The sequence below is a fragment of the Nannobrachium achirus genome (genome assembly GCF_963921795.1).
Source record: "Nannobrachium achirus genome assembly, chromosome: 18".
Classification (NCBI taxonomy): domain Eukaryota; kingdom Metazoa; phylum Chordata; class Actinopteri; order Myctophiformes; family Myctophidae; genus Nannobrachium; species Nannobrachium achirus.
This window is the reverse complement of record NC_137825.1, coordinates 58652350-58673444: the sequence shown is the minus strand read 5'-3', so window position 1 is coordinate 58673444 and position 21095 is coordinate 58652350. Positions and strand designations below refer to the sequence as shown.

General features: G+C 42.5%; 1 protein-coding gene across 2 annotated transcripts in view; it reads left to right on the top strand.

The window, feature by feature from the left end:
- Positions 1-3983: 3983 nt before the first annotated feature.
- The window catches only part of LOC308303626 (CD209 antigen-like protein 2), a 26215-nt gene continuing 9103 nt past the window's right edge, over positions 3984-21095 (top strand). For both annotated transcript variants that reach the window (XM_080748058.1, XM_080748057.1), the window contains exons 1-5: positions 3984-4229; positions 4372-4422; positions 8190-8285; positions 15699-15821; positions 15941-16074. In XM_080748058.1, coding sequence (XP_080604184.1) covers positions 4046-4229; positions 4372-4422; positions 8190-8285; positions 15699-15821; positions 15941-16074 — 588 coding nt within the window. In that variant the 5' untranslated portion in view covers positions 3984-4045. The remainder of the gene's footprint in view (positions 4230-4371; positions 4423-8189; positions 8286-15698; positions 15822-15940; positions 16075-21095) is intronic.

Sequence of the window (21095 nt, the reverse complement as noted above, 5' to 3'; positions counted from 1 at the left end):
CGTAGCATTCCTGTGCACATCCTCATCATCCATCTACTACTACAATTCTTTCTTATCCCATGTTAAAGCCCTACAATAATATCCTGTTCAGAAATATTAAGGCCATGTTATCCTGGGTAATTGTTTAATCAATCAGTAAAGTTCAGTACTCACTAATAGGTAGGTTAAAACACAGTTTGCTTTGACACATGAAGATATGATCATACGGTGTGACACTAAATCATTTGGTGTGACATTCCAAATAGTGAAAAATCATACCTTTATTAATGATTAAACCAAAAAAATGTTTATGGATTACATAGAGAATATTATCAGGAAGAGTCACAAATATTTGTGTAATTTTAGAGAAAGTTTTGACAGAATACATTTAAAATATGTTGTAAGATCATGAACATGGGCCTCACACAGAGTGTCGATTATGAAAAAAATATACAGATATAATTAATTTTCAAAAAACTATAGTGGATCACTAGTTCGTTATGATAAATGACTTTGATAAAGTGAGTAACTTAAGAAAGATGTACTCCATTTTCATTTTATGAACAATTATTTTCATGTCACACCATATGACGATTTTAGGCACAAGTACAACAAACTGCTGAATAAAGTCTGATTCCAATAAAATATCTAAAAACAAAATGTATTTCCATAAGGTTGAGAGTGAGTAGAACAAAAGTAAATAACTTTTATGCCTGCAATTTAAAGTTTTTTTAAAAACACATCTTTTGGGGCGTCACGTCACTGACCCAGGTACAATTCTGATTATTACGTTCCTGTTTAGTCATGGACTCCCATAGCTCATATACATTAGTTCAAAAGGGTTGATTGTATCAGTGAGTTGGTTTTATTTAGGTTTGTTCAAATACTTTTGATGTTCTAAATTGTGTTGTAGTTGTTTCACTGCCCAGAGGGGACAGCCAGCTAAGATACAATTTGACCATCCTATTATGTATTTTTATTACAATGATGATCATGTTTTTATTCAATATTTTTTGGGTCGATTTGTTTGGGTTTAGTTAAGTAATCTTGATGGTCTAATTGTACTATAGTTTTTACTGCCCGTAGCGACAGTGAACTGTGTTACAAACAGATTACCATTATTGGGTGTTAATATTTTAATCTGGAGTTTAACACGGATGGATGGATGGAACCGTTTTTTGGAACAATGTAACTTTAATCTGTAATATGTACGTAGACCTGTCGTTATCATGTATGTCTGATCAGTTGGTTTCGTAATATGTTTTCATATTACGAAGAGGGGAATGAAGTATATCTGATCAGACCAATAATGCATAATAATTCAACTATTATAATTTAGTGTATCAACTATTATAATTTAGTGTAAAAAGTGAACAAATGGCTATTTTGAGATCGAACCAAGGCAGAGGCTCCTTCAAAGAGCACATTCTTCGGGTTTAATTGCCTTGACCCTTTGTGTCAGGAATGGCCACCTGTGGACCGTAAAGTAATAAAAGACAGTCTCTGAGACTGACCCCAGGGTATATGTTGATAAGGGCGTCAGGCATCTGTTGAGCTCCTATCCTATCCATCTATGAGGACATTCTAAGATACAGTGGACTATAATTGTTAAATCTTGAAACATCTTCCCTGGCAGAAAATATTGTCAGGTGTGGGTCTGCAGAATGCATGTCATTTTGGGGTCCTTGACAGCCACAGTCAGAGATCAAGGATGTAAACAGAGGTACAGTCAGACCTTAAGGCTAAAAGGATAACACAATACTTTATTAGTCATAAATGTAAACGGTGGTACAGTCAGACATTAAGACTAAAAGGTGTTCAGTATAAAGACATGTTTAACCACCTTGGGCAGGTCGTATAGAAAGAGTAATCTTTTGGTAAAATGAAATAACAAATCATAATAATGAATATTATGTACAAAGTGTTTGTTTGTGTAGCGCACATCATCATTGTTGAGAAGTGATATGTTTGCTGCACAAACATACTCTTTGTACGCACGCACGCACACGCACGCACGCACGCACGCACGCACACACACACACACACACACACACACACATGCACTCATCTACTGAACTAACAATGAGATGTTAGTTATAATAAAGTTACGCAATACCTTCCGGGGTGCCCCCTGGCCTACTGATCCAGTTGCATACCACATAGGCATTGCCACATAGGCATGGATGCCTGGCGCCGTCGCCGGTTTGATTCCCAATCCGGATGACCTTTGCTGCGTGTTCATAAAAACATTAAAATGACAGACAAATAAACACAGTGCTATGCAAAATTATCATCATAAAACAAGAATAAAATGTACAGTAAAAAGGTCAGGGGGAGGTAAGGATATGCGTTTTTAACAGTTTTGAGTTGCAGCCGCCTCTAAGTGTGTGTGTGTGTGTGTGTGTGTGTGTGTGTGTGTGTGTGTGTGTGTGTGTGTGTGTGTGTGTGTGTGTGTGCGTGCGTGCGTGCTTGCTTGTTTGCGTGTGTGCGTGCGTGCATATATGTGCATGTCTCATTTCAAACAAAAAGTGTCCATTGACGACACTTCAAACATTATTGTCCCACTGAACCAACAATAATAATAACTAGAAATTCGTGGCTCTTCGGGCCGCTCACATCTAGAGATTGCGCCAGCTTTGCAGGCGCTCACAGCTACGTTGCAGCAGTGATCCAACTGATATGGAGATCTGTATCTGTCAGTCCTTGTACACTTGCCCACATGTACCTAGTAGCCAGTTGTCCAGGTGCCCACCTCTCCAAGTACCCACATGTCCCTAGTGCCCAGTGTTCCAGGTGCCCACCTCTCCAAGTGCTGACATGCCCCTATTGCCCAGTTGTCTAGGTGCCCACATGTCTGTAGTGCTCAGTTGTCCAGGTGCCCACCTCTCCAAGTGCCCACATGCCCCTATTGCCCAGTTGTCTAGGTGCCCACATATCCCTAGTGCCCAGTTGTCCAGGTGGTCACCTCTCCAAGTGCCCACATGTCCCTGGTAGCACCACCTACAGGCCAAAAAGGCCCTGAATGTGTGGGGCCCCAGGCAGCCACCTAGGCCCGGCCCTGCACCGCCTACTGTGTGGTGCCCCAGTCCGGCCCTGCACCGCCTACTGTGTGGTGCCCCAGTCCGGCCCTGCACCGCCTACTGTGTGGTGCCCCAGTCCGGCCCTGCAACGCCTACTGTGTGGTGCCCCAGTCCGGCCCTGCACCGCCTACTGTGTGGTGCCCCAGTCCGGCCCTGCACCGCCTACTGTGTGGTGCCCCAGTCCGGCCCTGCACCTCCTACTGTGTGGTGCCCCAGTCATGCCCTGCACCGCCTACTGTGTGGTGCCCCAGTCCGGCCCTGCAACGCCTACTGTGTGGTGCCCCAGTCCGGCCCTGCACCTCCTACTGTGTGGTGCCCCAGGCAGCCACCTATAGGCACCTATTGCTGTGGTACGCATTATGATTAGGTAATGAGATAATAGTTCTACTTCAGACTTTATAGAGCACTTTTCAAAGTACCCAAAGCCGCTTTTCAAAAATAATAAAAAAATAAAATAAACAACTTTATTCAGGAGAGTAAAAGTTAAAAGGCTAAAAAAGCTAAACATTTTAGTAGGGACACAAAAACAAAGGGCTAAGATTAAAAGAGAAGAAATGGAGAGTAGAGTTAGGCAGGGAATACAAGTCTGAAGAGGTGGGTTTAGAGGGAGGTTTTAGAACATGGCAAGGGTGGGGGCTCTGATGTGATGTGAAGTGAGGTGAGGTGGGGTGAGGTGAGGTGAGGTGAGGTGAGGTGAGGTGAGGTGAGGTGAGGTGAGGTGAGGTGATGTGATGTGATGTGATGTGAGGTGAAGGTGAGCTCCAGAGGGTGCATGGGTGCTGTTGGCACCGCTGGTGTGTTTGTTTGCTTCATGGGTGAATTCCCGGAGGTTGGCATCACCATGCAGACCTGAGGGGGCAAAAGACCAATCCATGTTAGCCGTAAACACACCGCCTTACACCAGCGTCCAATCAGAACAAGACAGCCTAGCAGCAACAACGAATAAATTGAGCTGAACGACACCTAACAGTCCAGATGTTTCCAGAATGAAGGCTGCTCCAGATGTTTCCAGAATGACGGCTGCTCCGGTGCTGCTTGTGCTGCTGCTGTTGTGTGTGTGTGAGGTGGGGGTGGGGGGGGCTCAGGCGAGCCCCCCCTCCCTGAGCGATGTGATGAAGGAGGTCAAGGTGCTGAGAGGCATGGTGGTTGACCTGAGGGGGGACAACGCAGGTTGGTTCAATGTTGTTTCTCTGGGAGATTCACTCATTCACTCACACACACACACGTTTGTTCATTCATTCATATTCATTCATATTCATTCATTCATTCATTCATTCATTCATTCATTCATTCATTCATTCTGTCTCCTCAGTAATGGCTGCCAGGTGTGCCTGCCAGAAGCAGCTGGACACTCTCCAATCCAGTGAGTGGATTTTCTATACATTTTTGAGAAACGAAAAACTAAGAATAAAATAAAATAGACCGCTCATAAATACAATCATTATTTAGTTTATCACTGTCTAACATTGATTCTATATTATCTGCAGTCAGTTTAGCAGGAGAGAGGGGGACATGCTCTCTCTCTCTCTCTAATTTAAGATGTACAAGAAAACCTCTCAGACAGTTTTTATGGACATTAATTTCATCCAAAACAACTCAGTGAGAGGGGGGAGGAAGGGACTCAGCACAGCTGTTGTTCTTAAAGAGACAGGCAGACTGGCTGCTTTGCAAGCACCAAAGCCTTGACGGGGCATATTATTATTGCGTCTTCAATTATATCGGTGAATATGATCGGATTTATTGTCTCCACCAGCCAAAGGCATGGGGGAGAGTATGTTTTTGCCCCAGTCCGTCCGTCCGTCCGTCCGTCCGTCCGTCCGTCCGTCCGTCCGTCCGTCCGTCTGTCCGTCCGTCATAGCGATGCACCAACCAAGAAGAGACAACAAACGCAAAGGGAGAAGTAGCCAATCAGAGCGCTTTGCTTGGCCCAGTGGATGCGAAATTTAGATTGAAAAAACTCACTTGTTGATTCACTCGTACAACAAAATGTGTTTTACTTGAAAAAAATGCTTCTCAGGTCAAATATCGATGTGTGATTAAAATGTGGTTAATTGCGATTAATTAATCACAGAGCCTGTATATATATATATATATATATATATATATATATATATATATATATACACATATATATATATATACATATATATATATATATACATATATATATATATATATATATATATAAGGCTGGGACTTTAACTGATTAATTGCGATTAATTAATTACAGAAAATTAACGCATTTTAATCGCACTTAGTTTTTGCACCACAGAACCTTCAGTTTCGGGCATACCGATCATAGCGATGCACCAACCAAGAAGAGACAACAAACGCAAAGGGAGAAGTAGCCGATCAGAGCGCTTTGCTTGGCCCGGTGGATGCGAAATTCTGATTGAAAAAACTCACTCGTTGATTCATTCGTACAACAAAATGTGTTTTACTTGAAAAAAATGCTTCTCAGGTCATATGCGATTAAAATGCGATTAATTGTGATTAATTAACCACAGAGCCTGTAATTAATTAGATTAAAACATGTAATCGCATCCCAGCCCTAATATATATATATAATACATTATATATATATACTAGACCTTACCCGTACAAAGATATGTGCTCCAAAATATGTGTGGGTTGTGGGGAAAGTTACTGTAACTGGTGCGTGCGTGAGAATATGTGGGAGCATCATAATGTAAGGAGCAGCCCATGGAGGAGTGTATTTATGATTTCCATACCCGTTGGAAGATGACCCGGTGCATGCATGACCCATGCGAGAGAGAGAGAGAGAGAGAGAGAGAGAGAGAGAGAGAGAGAGAGAGAGAGAGAGAGAGAGAGAGAGAGAATGTGTGTCTCTTCACTGCAACATTCCTAACTGTGAGAGAGGTGTGTGTGGGGCTATGGGATCCCATGGCCTGGAGGAACAGACTGTAACCCTGACAACAGGCTGAGCTGAACAGGCTGTGCTGTACAGAAGTGGTGAAGAAACGCTAATAAATAGCTTGAATTTGGGAAAAATGAAATTCGGGCTCCGTCACCGTGTGTATAATGCTAATGGCCAATGCCATGTTAAATTTGGGATCAGTCGCTGAAGCGAGTGAATAGATAATGTATTGTGTGACTGACTGACTGACTGACTGACCTACTGACTGACCTACTGACTGACCTCTCTAATTATAGTATATATATATATATATATATATATATATATATATATATATATAATACATTATATATATATATATATATATATATATATATATATATATATATATATATATATATATATATATATATATAATGTATTATTATTATTATTATTACTTACGTCTAGTCGGCGACCTGGCCAACTCGGGAACGATGTAAATAGGGAATGAATGCCCCGCCCTTTAATGCAAACCCCATTATACCTGTTGCCATAGCCATAGGTCCCGTTTTGACCATCTGTTTGCCTGTGTCCATATATGGAGATATCTGTCTATTTGCGTCCATTTTATGCTCATATATGGAGATCCCTGTATCTGCCTGACGGGCGGCCGAGGGTCTATTCGAGGACTGGCCTACTCGGGAACGATGTACAGTAAATAGGGAATGAATGCCCCACCCTTTAATGCAAACCCCATTATACCTGTTGTCATACGACCTGTTTTGTCCATCTGTTTGCCTGTGTCCATTTATGCCCATATATGGAGATATCTGTCTGTCTGTGTCCATGTTATGCCCATATTTGGAGATCTCTGTATCTGTCTGTCTGTAGTCCCTTTTATGCCCATACATAGAGATCTCTGCCCTTCAGGCGGCAAAGCGTCTAGTCGGGTGCCGGCCTACTCGGGAACGATGTTAAATAGGGAACGAATGCCCCACCCTTTAATGCAAACCCCATTATACCTGTTGTCGTAGGACCCGTTTTGACCATCTGTTTGCCTGTGTCCATTTATGCCCATATATGAAGATATCATGCCCATATATGGAGATATCTGTCTGTCTGCGTCCATTTTATGCCCATATTATGGAGATCTTTGTATGTGTCTGTCTGTGTCCCTTTTATGCCCATATATGGAGATCTCTGCCCTTCGGGTGGCCCGTTTTGACCATCTGTTTGCCTGTGTCCATTTATGCCCATATATGAAGATATCATGCCCATATATGGAGATATCTGTCTGTCTGCGTCCATTTTATGCCCATATTTGGAGATCTCTGTATCTGTCTGTCTGTGTCCCTTTTATGCCCATATATGGAGATCTCTGCCCTTCGGTGGCCAATCGTCTAGTCGGCGACCGGCCTACTCGGGAATTATGTAAATAGGGAATGAATGCCCCACCCTTTAACGCAAACCCCATTTATCTGTTTGCATGTGTCCATTTATGCCCATATATAGAGATATAGGCAATACCCATCATGCCCGTTGTTCGGTTATTGCCTAGCAGACATCAGCACATACCCATCTGTCTGTGTCCCTTTTATGCCCATATATGGAGATCTCTGCCCTTCGGGTGGCCAATCATCTAGTCGGGGACCGGCCTACTCAGGAATGATCTAAATAGGGAATGAATGCCCCACCCTTTAACGCAAACCCCATTTATCTGTTTGCATGTGTCCATTTATGCCCATATATAGAGATAGGCAATACCCATCATACCCGTTGTTCGGTTATTGCCTAGCGGACATCAGCGCATACGGAGAACCCGAACCTTTCGCGCCGGTTCCGGAAAATCGCATATCGGGTCAGGTCGAGGCCGGGCACTGCACTCCCTGCTGCGGCGGGGAACGCGCCGAATTTGAAGCCGATGGGACGAACGGTTCTCGAGATACGCGGATTACATACACACATACACACTCACAGAGATTTTTTGTTGACTCATGTGGCGTGATGTCAGCGCTTGCGCCGGTTTCCTCAGAAACAGCCTGATGTCAACAATCATCTCCGCATACGGAGATTCCGAACGTTTCGCCCCGGTTCGGGAAAACCGCGCGTCGCGTCGGGTCGAGGCCCGGCACTGCACTCCGCGCCGCGGCGGGGAACACGCGTGCCGAATCTGAAGCCGGTGGGACTTACGGTTCTCGAGATACGCGGGGCACATACATACATACTCACAGAGATTTCTCGCATTTATAGTAAGTACATTTTTTTTTCAGATATGTCTTCCAGATTGTCTGCGTGTGAAGCCAAGATGGGAGAAGTTATTGAAGCCAAGATGGGAGAAGTTATTGAGAAGCTGCAGAAACACAAAGGTATTGAGGAACAAAAATAATAAAGTCTGAACTGATGCTGTCAAGACTGACATTCCTCAGATACACATAAAACCGTGCACAAGAAGCAAGGAAACTTGACTTCGGTCCATTATAACTCTTCTTTAATAATACCAATCGGTATTGTGATTTATATCATTTTTATCGTTGACTAGTCACCGTTACAACGAGGTACAGCTTGTGAGCATCGGGCATTCGTGGAATGAGCAATACAGCCAAATGTGTGGGTATAGCAATGCCCCAAAATTTGCCAAAATGGCCTGTAATACTGTATTCAACTTTGTTGCTTGGAGCATTGAACATTGCACTCTCCCACAGTAATACGGAAAATTAAAACAACACATATTGGCCATGTATACACTTTATAAATTCTACACTCAAGTGTCAGGGTCCCAACAGCTTGGCACTCCTCCTCATGCTGGTCACTAACCTAGCCACATTTTTCTGCGGGATGGAATCCCATTCCTCAACCAGGATTTGTCACAAGTCAGCCAACGTGGTTCTGTTGGTCACTCTAGCACGTACAGTTCGCCCAAGCTGATCCCACAAGTGTTCAATTGGGTTGAGGTCTGGACTCACGACAGGCCATTCCATCCTCTCCACTCCTACATGGAGGTTCTCTCTGATGATCCTGGCTCTGTGGGGGCGAGCGTTGTCATCCTGGAGGATAGCATTAGTGTTACTCTTTCCCAGAATGCCTGATGCTTACAAGCTGTACGTCTGTTAGATAAATTAATTAATTAAATAAATATGGATATGGATGAAATCCATAACCAAAATAAGACAGAGATTAGCCAAAGGACAATCAATAAATTGCTGTATTTGAAGAGTCAGACAAAGAGACAAAACAGTGAGCATACCATCCTAGTGGCAGCTTGATAATTCTCTCTTCCAAAGATGTAATACAGTATACCAGTAAGACTCCCTAATCGGGAGATAAGCGACCGTTGGTCGCTTATCTCCTGTCACACTGCTGACATCAGTATGACATCACACCGTACACAAATGACCCTTATATAAGACCGGCATTATCTACCGACAGATTAGTAACAAGATGTCAAAATCGTTGAAGGTTGAATCTCCAGATATGGAGATAACCAACACATCACTCCATATATGGAGATAACCGACGAATCTCACTAAGTCTGACCTCACAAGCCCCATATTTGGACACGAACAACATATAACTCCATATATAGAGACATAGCTGCTGACATCAGTATGACATCACACTGCTGACATCAGTATGACATCACACCGTACACAAATGACCCTTATATAAGACCGGCATTATCTACCGACAGATTAGATGCAAGCAGGATCTCGACTCTGACACAACTCATCGGCTCATAAGCTGGTTCTCCCTCCATATATGGAGATAACCGACGAATCTCACTAAGTCTGACCTCACAAGCCCCATATTTGGACACGAACAACATATAACTCCATATATAGAGACATAGCTGCTGACATCAGTATGACATCACACTGCTGACATCAGTATGACATCACACCGTACACAAATGACCCTGACGGCACACACCAAGCAGTGTGATGTCATACTGATGCGGAGATATGAGCAGGGCAAAGGTGTGACGTGTGACGTGTGACCGACGGACGGCCGGTGGAGGTTTTGATACTAAACTGCGACCTGACGGTCGCAATAAAGAATACAGTATATGACAGTTAGATCGTGGGGCTCATTGATTGGTCCCCATATCACCAGTAAGACTCCCTAATCGGGAGATAAGCGACCGTTGGTCGCTTATCTCCATGAATCTCCATATATGGAGATGACTGACGTATCTCACCTCACCTCACATTCGATATCTCCATATATGGAGATATCTAGCTGCTGACCTCATCAGGGTGACATCACGCTAATATCACATCGTACACAAATGAGCGGCCCATATATGGAGATGTCTAGTTAGTGACCTCATCAAGATGACATCATGCTGATGTCACCTTCATACACAAACAAGCCCTATAAATAGGAGCCTTTGACACCGGAGAAGAGAGAAGCATTCCTCGACTCAGACCATACAGCCAGGAACACCGAAGCCTATAGCCCTATAGCTTATCATCACATCCAACCATCTCAAGTTCTTCAGCTAGTTCTCCCAGCAAGACTTCAGGGCCTTCCATACGATTCAAGGCATCTCGGTTAAGTTCTTACCGGACACCACTGCGGCGGGTCCTAATCCTAGAAACCAGTCCCCTTGGACTAGCAATCTGTCGGTAGATAATGCCGGTACCCTAGCAACCAACTGTTTACCCTAGCAACCAGCTGTTTACCATAGCAACCATGTTTTTTACCCTAGCAACCAACTGTTTAACATATGGAGTTATATTGTTGTTCGTGTCCAAATATGGGGCTTGTGAGGTCAGACGATGCCGGTCTTATATAAGGGTCATTTGTGTACGGTGTGATGTCATACTGATGTCAGCAGTGTGATGTCATACTGATGCGGAGATATGAGCAGGGCAAAGGTGTGACGTGTGACCGACGGACGGACGGACGGACGGCCGGTGGAGGTTTTGATACTAAACTGCGACCTGACGGTCGCAATAACAAGAAGACAAAGATACAGTATGACCAAAACACTAGAAAATATTGTTCCTTCGAAACAATTGTGGGCTCGCTTCAAGCCAGAAAACAATGGCTATAAAAGTACAAAATGTCAAGATCGCAGGCAGTGCTCTCTTTGACATTACTGATGCAATCGGACACTGCATGCATGATTTGAGGCATTTTGTTCCAAAAATGGGTTATGCAAAAGTTGACCCGCTGGTGGCGCTATAACAGGCCAATGTGAGAAGGGTGGCAGCTGTTCCTTGACCTAGTGGGAATGTGCTTGCAAGATTTCACATACATCGCAGGCTGTGTTCATGATTTGAGGTGTTTTTGGCCACTTTATCGCTGCTTGCAGCTATATTTATTATTATTATTATTTTTGTGTGCACTTCATAGGCATGTTAGATAAAGGTCGTTAGATTGTGTGTAGAATGTTTCATGCAAATTGCACACAAAAAAAATCCTAGAATAAAAACAGGTTTAAGCGTTTCACAAACTGCTCAAAATGATATAGCGCCCCCCTTTGGCCAATTGGGGTAAGATTGGTTTTAGTGATATTTGGAATAACACTCTACATCTTTGCCAAATGCCATGAATATGTTACTTTGCATGTATGATTTAGAGGCAGCAGAATAATTTGCATAAAACTGCAATATTCATTGAATTTATTAAAAAAGCATGTTTCAATTTAAAAAAAAATCCGATCTGACAGATCTTTAGATATTGGTCCAAAGTTCACGTAAAAAAGGTTTTGTGCACGTGACGCGAAAATTCCAGAATAAAAGTGGGTTTATGTGTTTTACAAACTGCTCAAAATGGCGGAAAATCTAAGGGCGGAGCTTACTTAACAAAGACACAGATGTCTTCCGCTTGAGTCAAAGCACGCGTGTAAGCAAGTTGCATTACTTCAAACGAAACGAGTCATGACTTATGCCCGTTTGAAGTTTGAATTTTCAAACGCTTCGTATAGCGCCCCCCTTTGGCCAATTGGAATAAAATTGGTTTCAGTGATATTTGGACTAACCCTCTACATGTTTGCCAAATGCCATGAACGTGTCACTTTGCAAGTATGATTTAGAGGCCGAAGGATAATTTGCATAAAACCGCTATATTAATTGTATTATTAAAAAATCATTATTTAACGTACAAACTTCTCACCACATAGCAAAAATCCCAGGAGGAGATAGATTTTTACTGTTTTTCATATAATTCCAAATTGTGGGAGATCTAAAGGTCAGAGGTCAAAAGTCAGAGGGTAAAAGTTGTTCGGCATGAGGAGACGCATACGTGTATACAGGTTTCATGGCTGTACCTAAAACAGAGCATGAGCTCTACCTGTTCAAAGTTTGCACTTTCGAAGGCTTCCTACAGCGCCACCATTTGGCCGATTGCTGTAAAAAATAATAGCACACGTCGCCACAGTAAGCTGAACACATTGATGTTTTTATTTTCATTTTCTGTCTAAGTATGTAGGAGTAGAAAGGAACCAAAGTTTTGAGGAGAACTTGATATGACTGACTGACTGACTAGTATAGACTGGTAGATAAATAATGACAATATCTAAAGTGTGCTCGCCTTACAGGCGAGCCCACAATAACTAGAAAATATTGTTCCTTCGAAACAATTGTGGGCTCGCTTCAAGCCAGAAAACAATGGCTATAAAAGTACAAAATGTCAAGATCGCAGGAGTGCTCTCTTTGACGTTACTGACGTCAAAGATTGGTCCATTTTGTTCCAAAAATGTGTTGTGCAAAAGTTGACCCGCTGGTGGTGCTATAAGAGGCCAATGTAAGAAGGGTGGTATCTGTTCCTTGACCTATTGGGAATGTGCTTGCAAGATTTCACGCACATTGCAGGCTGTGTTCATGATTTGAGGTGTTTTTGGCCACTTTATTTTTTTTGTGTGAGTGCACTTCATAGGCATATTAGATAAAGGGCCTTAGATTGTGTGTAGAATGTTTCATGCAAATTGCAAAAAAAAATCCTAACGGGTTTAAGCGTTTCACAAACTGCTCAAAATGATAGAGCGCCCCCCTTTGGCCAATTGGAGTAAGATTGGTTTTAGTGATATTTGGACTAACACTCTACATCTTTTCCAAATGCCATGAACATGTTACTTTGCATGTATGATTTAGAGGCAGAAGAATAATTTGCATAAAACTGCAATATACATTGAATTATTAAAAAAGCATGTTTCAATTTAAAAAAGAAAATCCGATCTGACAGATCTTTAGATATTGGTCCAAAGTTCATGCAAAAAAAGTTTTGTGGACGTGACGCGAAGATTCCAGAATAAAAGCGGGTTTAAGCGTTTTACAAACTGCTCAAAATGACGGAAGATCTAAGGGCGGAGCTTACTTAACAAAGACACAGATGTCTTCCGCTTGAGTCAAAGCACGCGTGTAAGCAAGTTGCATGTCTTCAAACGAAACAAGTCATGACTTATGCCCGTTTGAAGTTTCAAACGCTTCGTATAGCGCCCCCCTTTGGCCAATTGGAATAAAATTGGTTTCAGTAATACTTTGACTAACCCTCTACATCATACGTGTATACAGGTTTCATGGCTGTACCTCAAACAGAGCATGAGCTCTATCTGTTCAAAGTTCGCACTTTCGAAGGCTTCCTACAGCGCCACCATTTGGCGGATTGCTGTAAAAAGTAAAAGCACACGTCGCCACTGTAAGCTGAACACATTGATGTTTTTATTTTCATTTTCTCACTAAGTATGTAGGAGTAGAAAGGTGCCAAAGTATTGAGGAGAACTGACTGACTGACCTACTATGACTGATAGACTAGAAAATGTGCAATTTGTGAAATTGCGAGTGTGGTTGCCTGCCCCGCCCCGGCGCAAGCCGCGGGGATGTGCCGCCGGGACCCAGAGGAAAACGCTGGGGCCCGAGGGAGACGACGTCGGGACGTATACCGTCGGGGCTGCGCGATGCGCGATTCTAAAAGGTGCCGTTCGGATCCTGTATTTGTGATGTAAGGATACGGCGTCTTGTTTTTAAGAAATAGGCTCCTCCCACAAGTTTCGCCAAGCGATTACGTTGTCCTGTCACTCCCGAGATCCTTTGTGTTTGGTTTTGAGAGGGTCGTTCACCCTGAAAAATGCGTTTTGGCATGAAACGGTTACGTTTTGCATGGTTGTGGCGCCCCCTATGGGTCGAAGAGGAAATGCTTTTGGGGATTCGTTGAGTATACCACCGGCGACTTGTGATTAAAATTTGGTGTTGACTGGATGTTTTCTTTGTGATTTATGGCTATTTTTTGCAAAACGGGCCCCTCCCGCTAAATTTGGAAGCCTGTTACGGGCGAACGGTATGGACTATCAAAATTGAATATGTTTATCGCATGGGTCCAGAGATCATGTGTACCGATTTTTGTGACATTTGAAGAAAATATGTAGGAAAAGGAGCAAAAAGTGTGTTTTGAAGAAAATTCAAAATGGCAGAAAATCTATCCTGACGCAAATGGGCGTGGCCTATATGGGGAGATGCGTCATGACCCAAGGAATCCAGGGGAAAATAAATTTTAATTTTCCAACCTACGGTTCAAGAGTTACAGGCCGAAAGGTAAAGTGGGCTGTTATAGCGCCACCATGAGGCCGACTGACGATATTATTTTTTATTTAATCCTTGATATCATTATGAATCTCCTCTCCAAGTTTTGAAACTGTAGCCCCTATGTTGTGTGAGAAAGAAAATAATTGAATGTGAGTTTTTGCGATTCCCATTATAAGTCAATGGGGAAAATTAATTCACTAATAAATAAATATCAATTAAACAATACAACAATACAAACAATACAACTTTTCTCTTAGCAAAATGATAGCACACGATTCCCGATGAAGCCGGTCAATTTGACATATGGCGCGAGTGTGTGGCGCAAAAACTGTGGGCGGTGAAACGCGCCGAAAAAAAAGTTTATCTAGAAAGAATAAATAAAGAAAGTCTCCCTAGAACTATAGTGTGTTGCCCTGTTAGGGCAACCACACTAATAAATAATGACAATATGTGGGCTCGCCTTACAGGCGAGCCCACAATGGCAATATCTAAAGTGTGCTCGCCTTTCAGGCGAGCCCACAATGACAATATCTAAGGTGTGCTCGCGCGAGCCCACAATAAATAATGACAATATCTCAAGTGTGCTCGCCTGTAAGGCGAGCCCACAATTAGCATTTTGTAGCATTACCATTAGCATTTTTTGCATTAGCGTTAACATTTTTAGCAATAGCTAGCATTAGCATTTTAGCACTAGCATTTTTAGCATTAGCATGTCTAACATTAGCATTTTTAACATTAGTATTAGCATTTTTAGCATTAGCATTTTTAACATTACCATATGTTAGCATTATCATTGGTTAGCATTAGCATTTTTTGCATTAGCATGTGTTAGCATTAGCATTTGTTAGCATTAGCATTAGCATTTTTAGCTTAGCATTAGTGGAGGTAGCGGTTAGCATTAGCAATTAGACGTTGGGACTGTGGGATCACCCACCGAGTTTGAGACCAGTAACATGTTGAGAAGTGGAGTTATGGATGTTTAAGGCTCAGCCAATAGGAAGACAGAGGGGGCGGGGCTTATCATTACAGCTCGTCCCTATTAGCCATCTAAGTACGCCAAGTTTCAAGACCCTACCATGCTGCAAACTGGAGTTATACCTGTTTAAAGCTCAGCCAATAGGAGCGGGATATAGCGTTATAGAGTCTATAATGTGTTATATGTAGATATAGATTTATAGAGTCTATAATGTGAATTATCTGGGTCAAAACCCAGTGTATTCCTGGATGGTTCATGATTCCTTCTCCTTCTTACAGATTGTGAATTGGTGAAAGACAACCTGACTGACAGTTACAATCGGCTTCAGACCAAGTTTGACCAGCTTCAGACCACATGCAACCCAATCACTGCGAGCCCAGAAGACGGGAAGAGGCTGTGTGGTCAGTGAGACATCAGTGTTTTTATTCTCTGTTATATCATGTTAATCATGTATCTTTAATCTCAGCAAATGGAGAGAAGAAAACGCTGCTGTGACTAACTTTATTATTTTTGTTTTCAGAGTCTGGTGGTTTCACATACGATGGTGGAGTGTGTTACTACATTTCTACTGAAGCGAAAACTTGGGATGAAAGCAGAAGATTCTGTAGAGGCAGACAAGCTGACCTGATCATCATCAACAGCCAAGAGAAAGAGGTGTGTGTTTGTGTGTGTGTGTGTGTGTGTGTGTGTGTGTGTGTGTGTGTGTGTGTGTGTGTGTGTTTAGTTTTAGTCATATTTTTGTCATCTGTCATGTGGGGGCGTGTCGAAGTGGCGGTGTGTCAAAGTGGGGGTGTTTCGAAAAGGATTGTAGCTTTAAAGTTGTACCATGTAACTTTTTTTATAAAACAAATCTTAAAATTGTCCTAACTGTTAAATCGCTAAAGTTTTAGAACACCCACTCCGTTATTTTCAGCTTCTGAAGCCTTCTCTTTATATGTTTTCTATGATCCTGGCCGTGGACCGGATTTCGCGCCAAAATGACGTAATCTGCATCATCTGTATACGTTGTGTATACGTTGCCCAATCACATCGCCGATCATGCACACATGGTACACTACCGGCCAATCACAGCTTATCTGCTCTGGTCTCCAGGAAGCGCCTCCGCTTGGCTACTAGTACGGAGGATTGAGGTCAGATTTTAGGTGAATCGTTCACTTTTTCATAAAAGCGTGAAATTTGGTACACTTGTACAGTTTGGGGCCCTGAACATTTTCAGATATGGAGCCATCGCAAAAACGCCCCCTGGTGGCCATGGCAGCCATTTACATTTCCACCATTACCAATTAATGTATTTTGCAACATAACTCCTGAACCAAACATGATAATACTGAATAGGTGATGTCTATACCTATGTTTTGATGGTTAAGGATTTCATTGATATCATGTAAAATGTCATAAACGGTTCGGGTGAATAGTTAATGGTCAATTCAGTGATGTTGTGAGGTAGTCCCGTAGTTTTGTCCAAAACATATTCACTTTTTCATAAAAGCGTGAAATGTGGTACACTTGTACAGTTTGGGGCCCTGAACATTTTCAGATATGGAGCCATCGCAAAAACTCCCCCTGGTGGCCATGGCGGCCATTTTAATTTCCACCATTACCAATTAATGTATTTTGCAACATAACTCCTGAACCAAACATGATAATACTGAATAGGTGATGTCTATACCTATGTTTTGATGGTTAACTGTTCTGCTGCTGTAGACGATCCTCACCGTCATTCAAATCGGTGACTACATGACGCCGTTGACAGCGCTCACCGTCAATCTTACTGTATTTACAGTAAATGTATTAATACTTACATAATGTCCCTCCGGTCGCGGCCGCATCGGTAATGTCCGCGATTTGTTTAAAACGCACGTTGGGCGTGCACGCGAAGTGAAGCTCCTCCATGTTAAGTCAATGGAGAGGCCCATAAAGAGACCTCATTTATTCCAAAAGAGACATTTTGAGCCATTTTGCACCAGATCTGATGTAAACAATACACACGGCAGGGCGCGGCCATGTTTCTCTTCTCGGCTCACACTGTCATGTGACTAGATGACGTAATCGTTGCCGTCAAGTGATAATCCAAAAAAACAAAAACAACCCCCTTCCAGCCCTTCAAAATAATAGCGGCGGCCGACGGAGGAAACGGCGCGGCACCAAGGCAACAAGCAACCTTCAGATTAAGAGGCACGAGTTGTGTTAAGGATTTCATTGATATCATGTAAAATGTCATAAAGGGTTCGGGTGAATAGTTAATGGTCAATTCAGTGATGTTGTGAGGTAGTCCCGTGGTTTTGTCCAAAACATATTCACTTTTTCATAAAAGCGTGAAATGTGGTACACTTGTACAGTTTGGGGCCCTGAACATTTTCAGATATGGAGCCATCGCAAAAACTCCCCCTGGTGGCCATGGCGGCCATTTTAATTTCCACCATTACCAATTAATGTATTTTGCATCATACCTCCTGAACCAAACATGATAATACAGAATAGGTGATGTCTACACCTATGTTTTGATGGTCAAGGATTTCATTGATATCATGTGAAACATCATAAACTGTTCAGGTGAATAGTTAATGGTCAATTCAGTGATGTTGTGAGGTAGTCCTGTCCCATGGTTTTGTCCAAACATTATCCACTTTTTCATAAAAGCGTGAAATGTGGTACACTTGTACAGTTTGGGGCCCTGAACATTTTCAGATATGGAGCCATCGCAAAAACGCCCCCTGGTGGCCATGGTGGCCATTTTAATTTCCACCATTACAAAATTAATGTATTTTGCGTCATAAGTCCTGAACCTAACATGATAATACAGAATAGGTATTGTCTACACCTATGTTTTGATGGCCAAGGATTCTATTGATAATGTGTACAACATCATAAACTGTTCATTGGAATAGTTTATTAGTCAATTCAGTGAGGATTGCATGAAATAGATGAGATTATGCAGAATTAAATTTCAAGCATATTTCATGCCATCCCGCTAGCTGGGGCCTAATTTACTGTTATGTTACTTATTAGTGTCCACAATAAGTCTTTCTTTTGGTTGAAGCTTTCAGAAAGGACTCTGCAACTCGCCATGTTCGCTTGGACAATGGCTTCCATCCTCCAACCACTACCTTCTAGCCAGTCCCCCAGTATCTTGAGAGCCGCCATCTCAATATGCAGTCCTCCTAAGACAATCACAAAATTATCTTCTCCTTCTCCATGTGAAAGGGGCCAATTCCACTGTATTTGTTTGGCTAAATAGGTCACAACAGGTACTGTACTTGTCCTGGATGTACCCTCTGTACTACTTGATTGATAACATTCATTGCATGATGAATCATGGCCACTGATTTTGAGTCATCAGGGAATAGGGGAAGGAGAGCTGAGATGGCAGGGGTGACTTTGGTTGCAGCTTATTGGCATGAAAGGCTGCCAAGGAGATATGTTCTGCTGGTTGATTTTTCAGGACACAGGTACTGACCCTAACCCTATTCTTTAAATGTGTGGAGTTAACCCTTGATGTCTGTCCTCAGGCACACATAGACATCAAAGGGGTCTTGAGCCCCTGCCCTTTTGTTTGTCTGTAAAAAGTGCCCTCTACACACCATGAATGCGGTTTTTCTCTCCCTCGGTCGTCCTCAGATGAGCTTCCATCGGAGTCTCCAATCGTTCCGGTTCTCCATACACCCAGCCAGCTCCGAAGAGCTTTCAGTTCCTGCATCCTTCTTCAGGACGTCCACATACGTTAACGCGGAACATCCTCGCGATCGATGCCCGCGCGTTGGTTCCCACAGCACCAGCCTGCTGGCCGGGAGCTCCCAATGTCTGTGGCAGTGGCCGGCCAGCTTCATCCTCCTAGCTGCTACCTTCTTGCTGAGCCTCGGCAGTTGCCTGTACAGGTCCTTGTTATGGAGAAATGCAAATGCCCTCTTTCCATGCCATACCTGAAGGCAGCATTCAAGAGAATTGAATCTTGTCCAAACTCTCCTGAACTTGAATGCAGCATCTTATGTTGAAAGAATTTCCCTCTCTGTGTAGAAATCTATGCCGTTACACCACATCTCCAGTATTGACTTGATTAGTTCAGTGTGGTATCAAGCACCGAAAATAGCTGAGTGGTGTGTCGGCTATTTTCGATATTTCCACCAAAAGGGCCTTTCAGACATTTCAGCCCCTGCCTCTCTAACATTCTTTGCTCATCCCTGCTGTTCCTGGCTCAGTTGATCTAGGTGGCAGGAGTACAGTTTATTTAAAACTAAAGACAGACTTCATTTCTTCATTTGCACAGACATTCTCAATATAGTAAACCAGCTCAGCAAATTCTATGCTATACATACCATATGATTGGTAACATGTATTTTTTGTGCCGTTTGGCAGGAAGGTACTTGCTTCATGAAGGGGTTCAGCAGATGACAGATCTTCACAAAAAAACATTGAGATGAGTCAACCAAAAATACATATTTATTGTGGACACCATCATAACAGTAAATCAGGATGTGGGATGACATGAAATATGCTTGAAATTGTATTCTGCATAATCTCATCTATTTCATTGCAATACTCACTGTATCACTGAATTGACTAATAAATAACCATTCACCTGAACAGTATGATGTTGTACGCGCTATCAATGGAATACTTGACCATCAAAACATGGGTGTAGACACACATTCTGTATTATCATGTATGGTTTAGGAAATTAGACGCAAAATACATTATTTAGTTATATTTTCAATTTTTTGTAACCCATCTTTTCACCCAGTGCCAATTGCCTAAGCTGTAATCCTGGGCTCTGCTCTCCCTCTGGCCACCAATTGGCGATTTTGCGATGGCTCCATATCTGACAATGTTCAGTGTACCAAACTGTACAAGTGTACCAAATGTCATACCTTTATGAAAAAGTGAAAATAAATTGGACAAAACCATCGGACTACCTCACAACATCACTGAATTGGCAATTAACTATTCACCTGGACAGTTTATGATGTTGTACATGATATCAACGGAATCCTTGTCCATCCCATATTTTGTATTATCATGCTTGGTTCAGGAGTTATGTTGCAAAATACATTAATTGGCAATGGCGGAAATTAAAATGGCCACCAGGGCCACCAGGGGGCGTTATTGCGATGGCTCCATATCTGAAAATGTTCAGGGCCCCAAACTGTACAAGTGTAGCAAATTTCACCCTTCTATGAAAAAGTGAAAAATGTTTTGACAAAACCACGGGACTACCTCACAACATCACTGAATTGACTATTAACTATTCACCTGAACATGTTATGATGTTGTACATGATATCAATGGAATCCTTGACCATCAAAACATAGGTATAGACATCATATATTCAGTATTATCTTGTTCGGTTCAGGAGTTATGATGCAAAATACATTCAATGGTAATGGTGGAAATTAAAATGGCCGCCATGGCCACCAGGGGGCGTTTTTGCGATGGCTCCATATCTGAAAATGTTCAGGGCCCCAAACTGTACAAGTGTACCAAATTTCACGCTTTTATGAAAAAGTGAACGATTTAACCCTCAATCCTCCGTACTATACAGTGTTTACCATGGTGAAGGATTAACCTCTTAATCCACAAATCCTGGCCAGAAAATTACGTTCTACCATGCGTTCTACCCCTCCACGGATTACTATCGGTCGCGGTGGTTTGCGGCGGTGGTCCGCGGCGGTGGTCCGCGA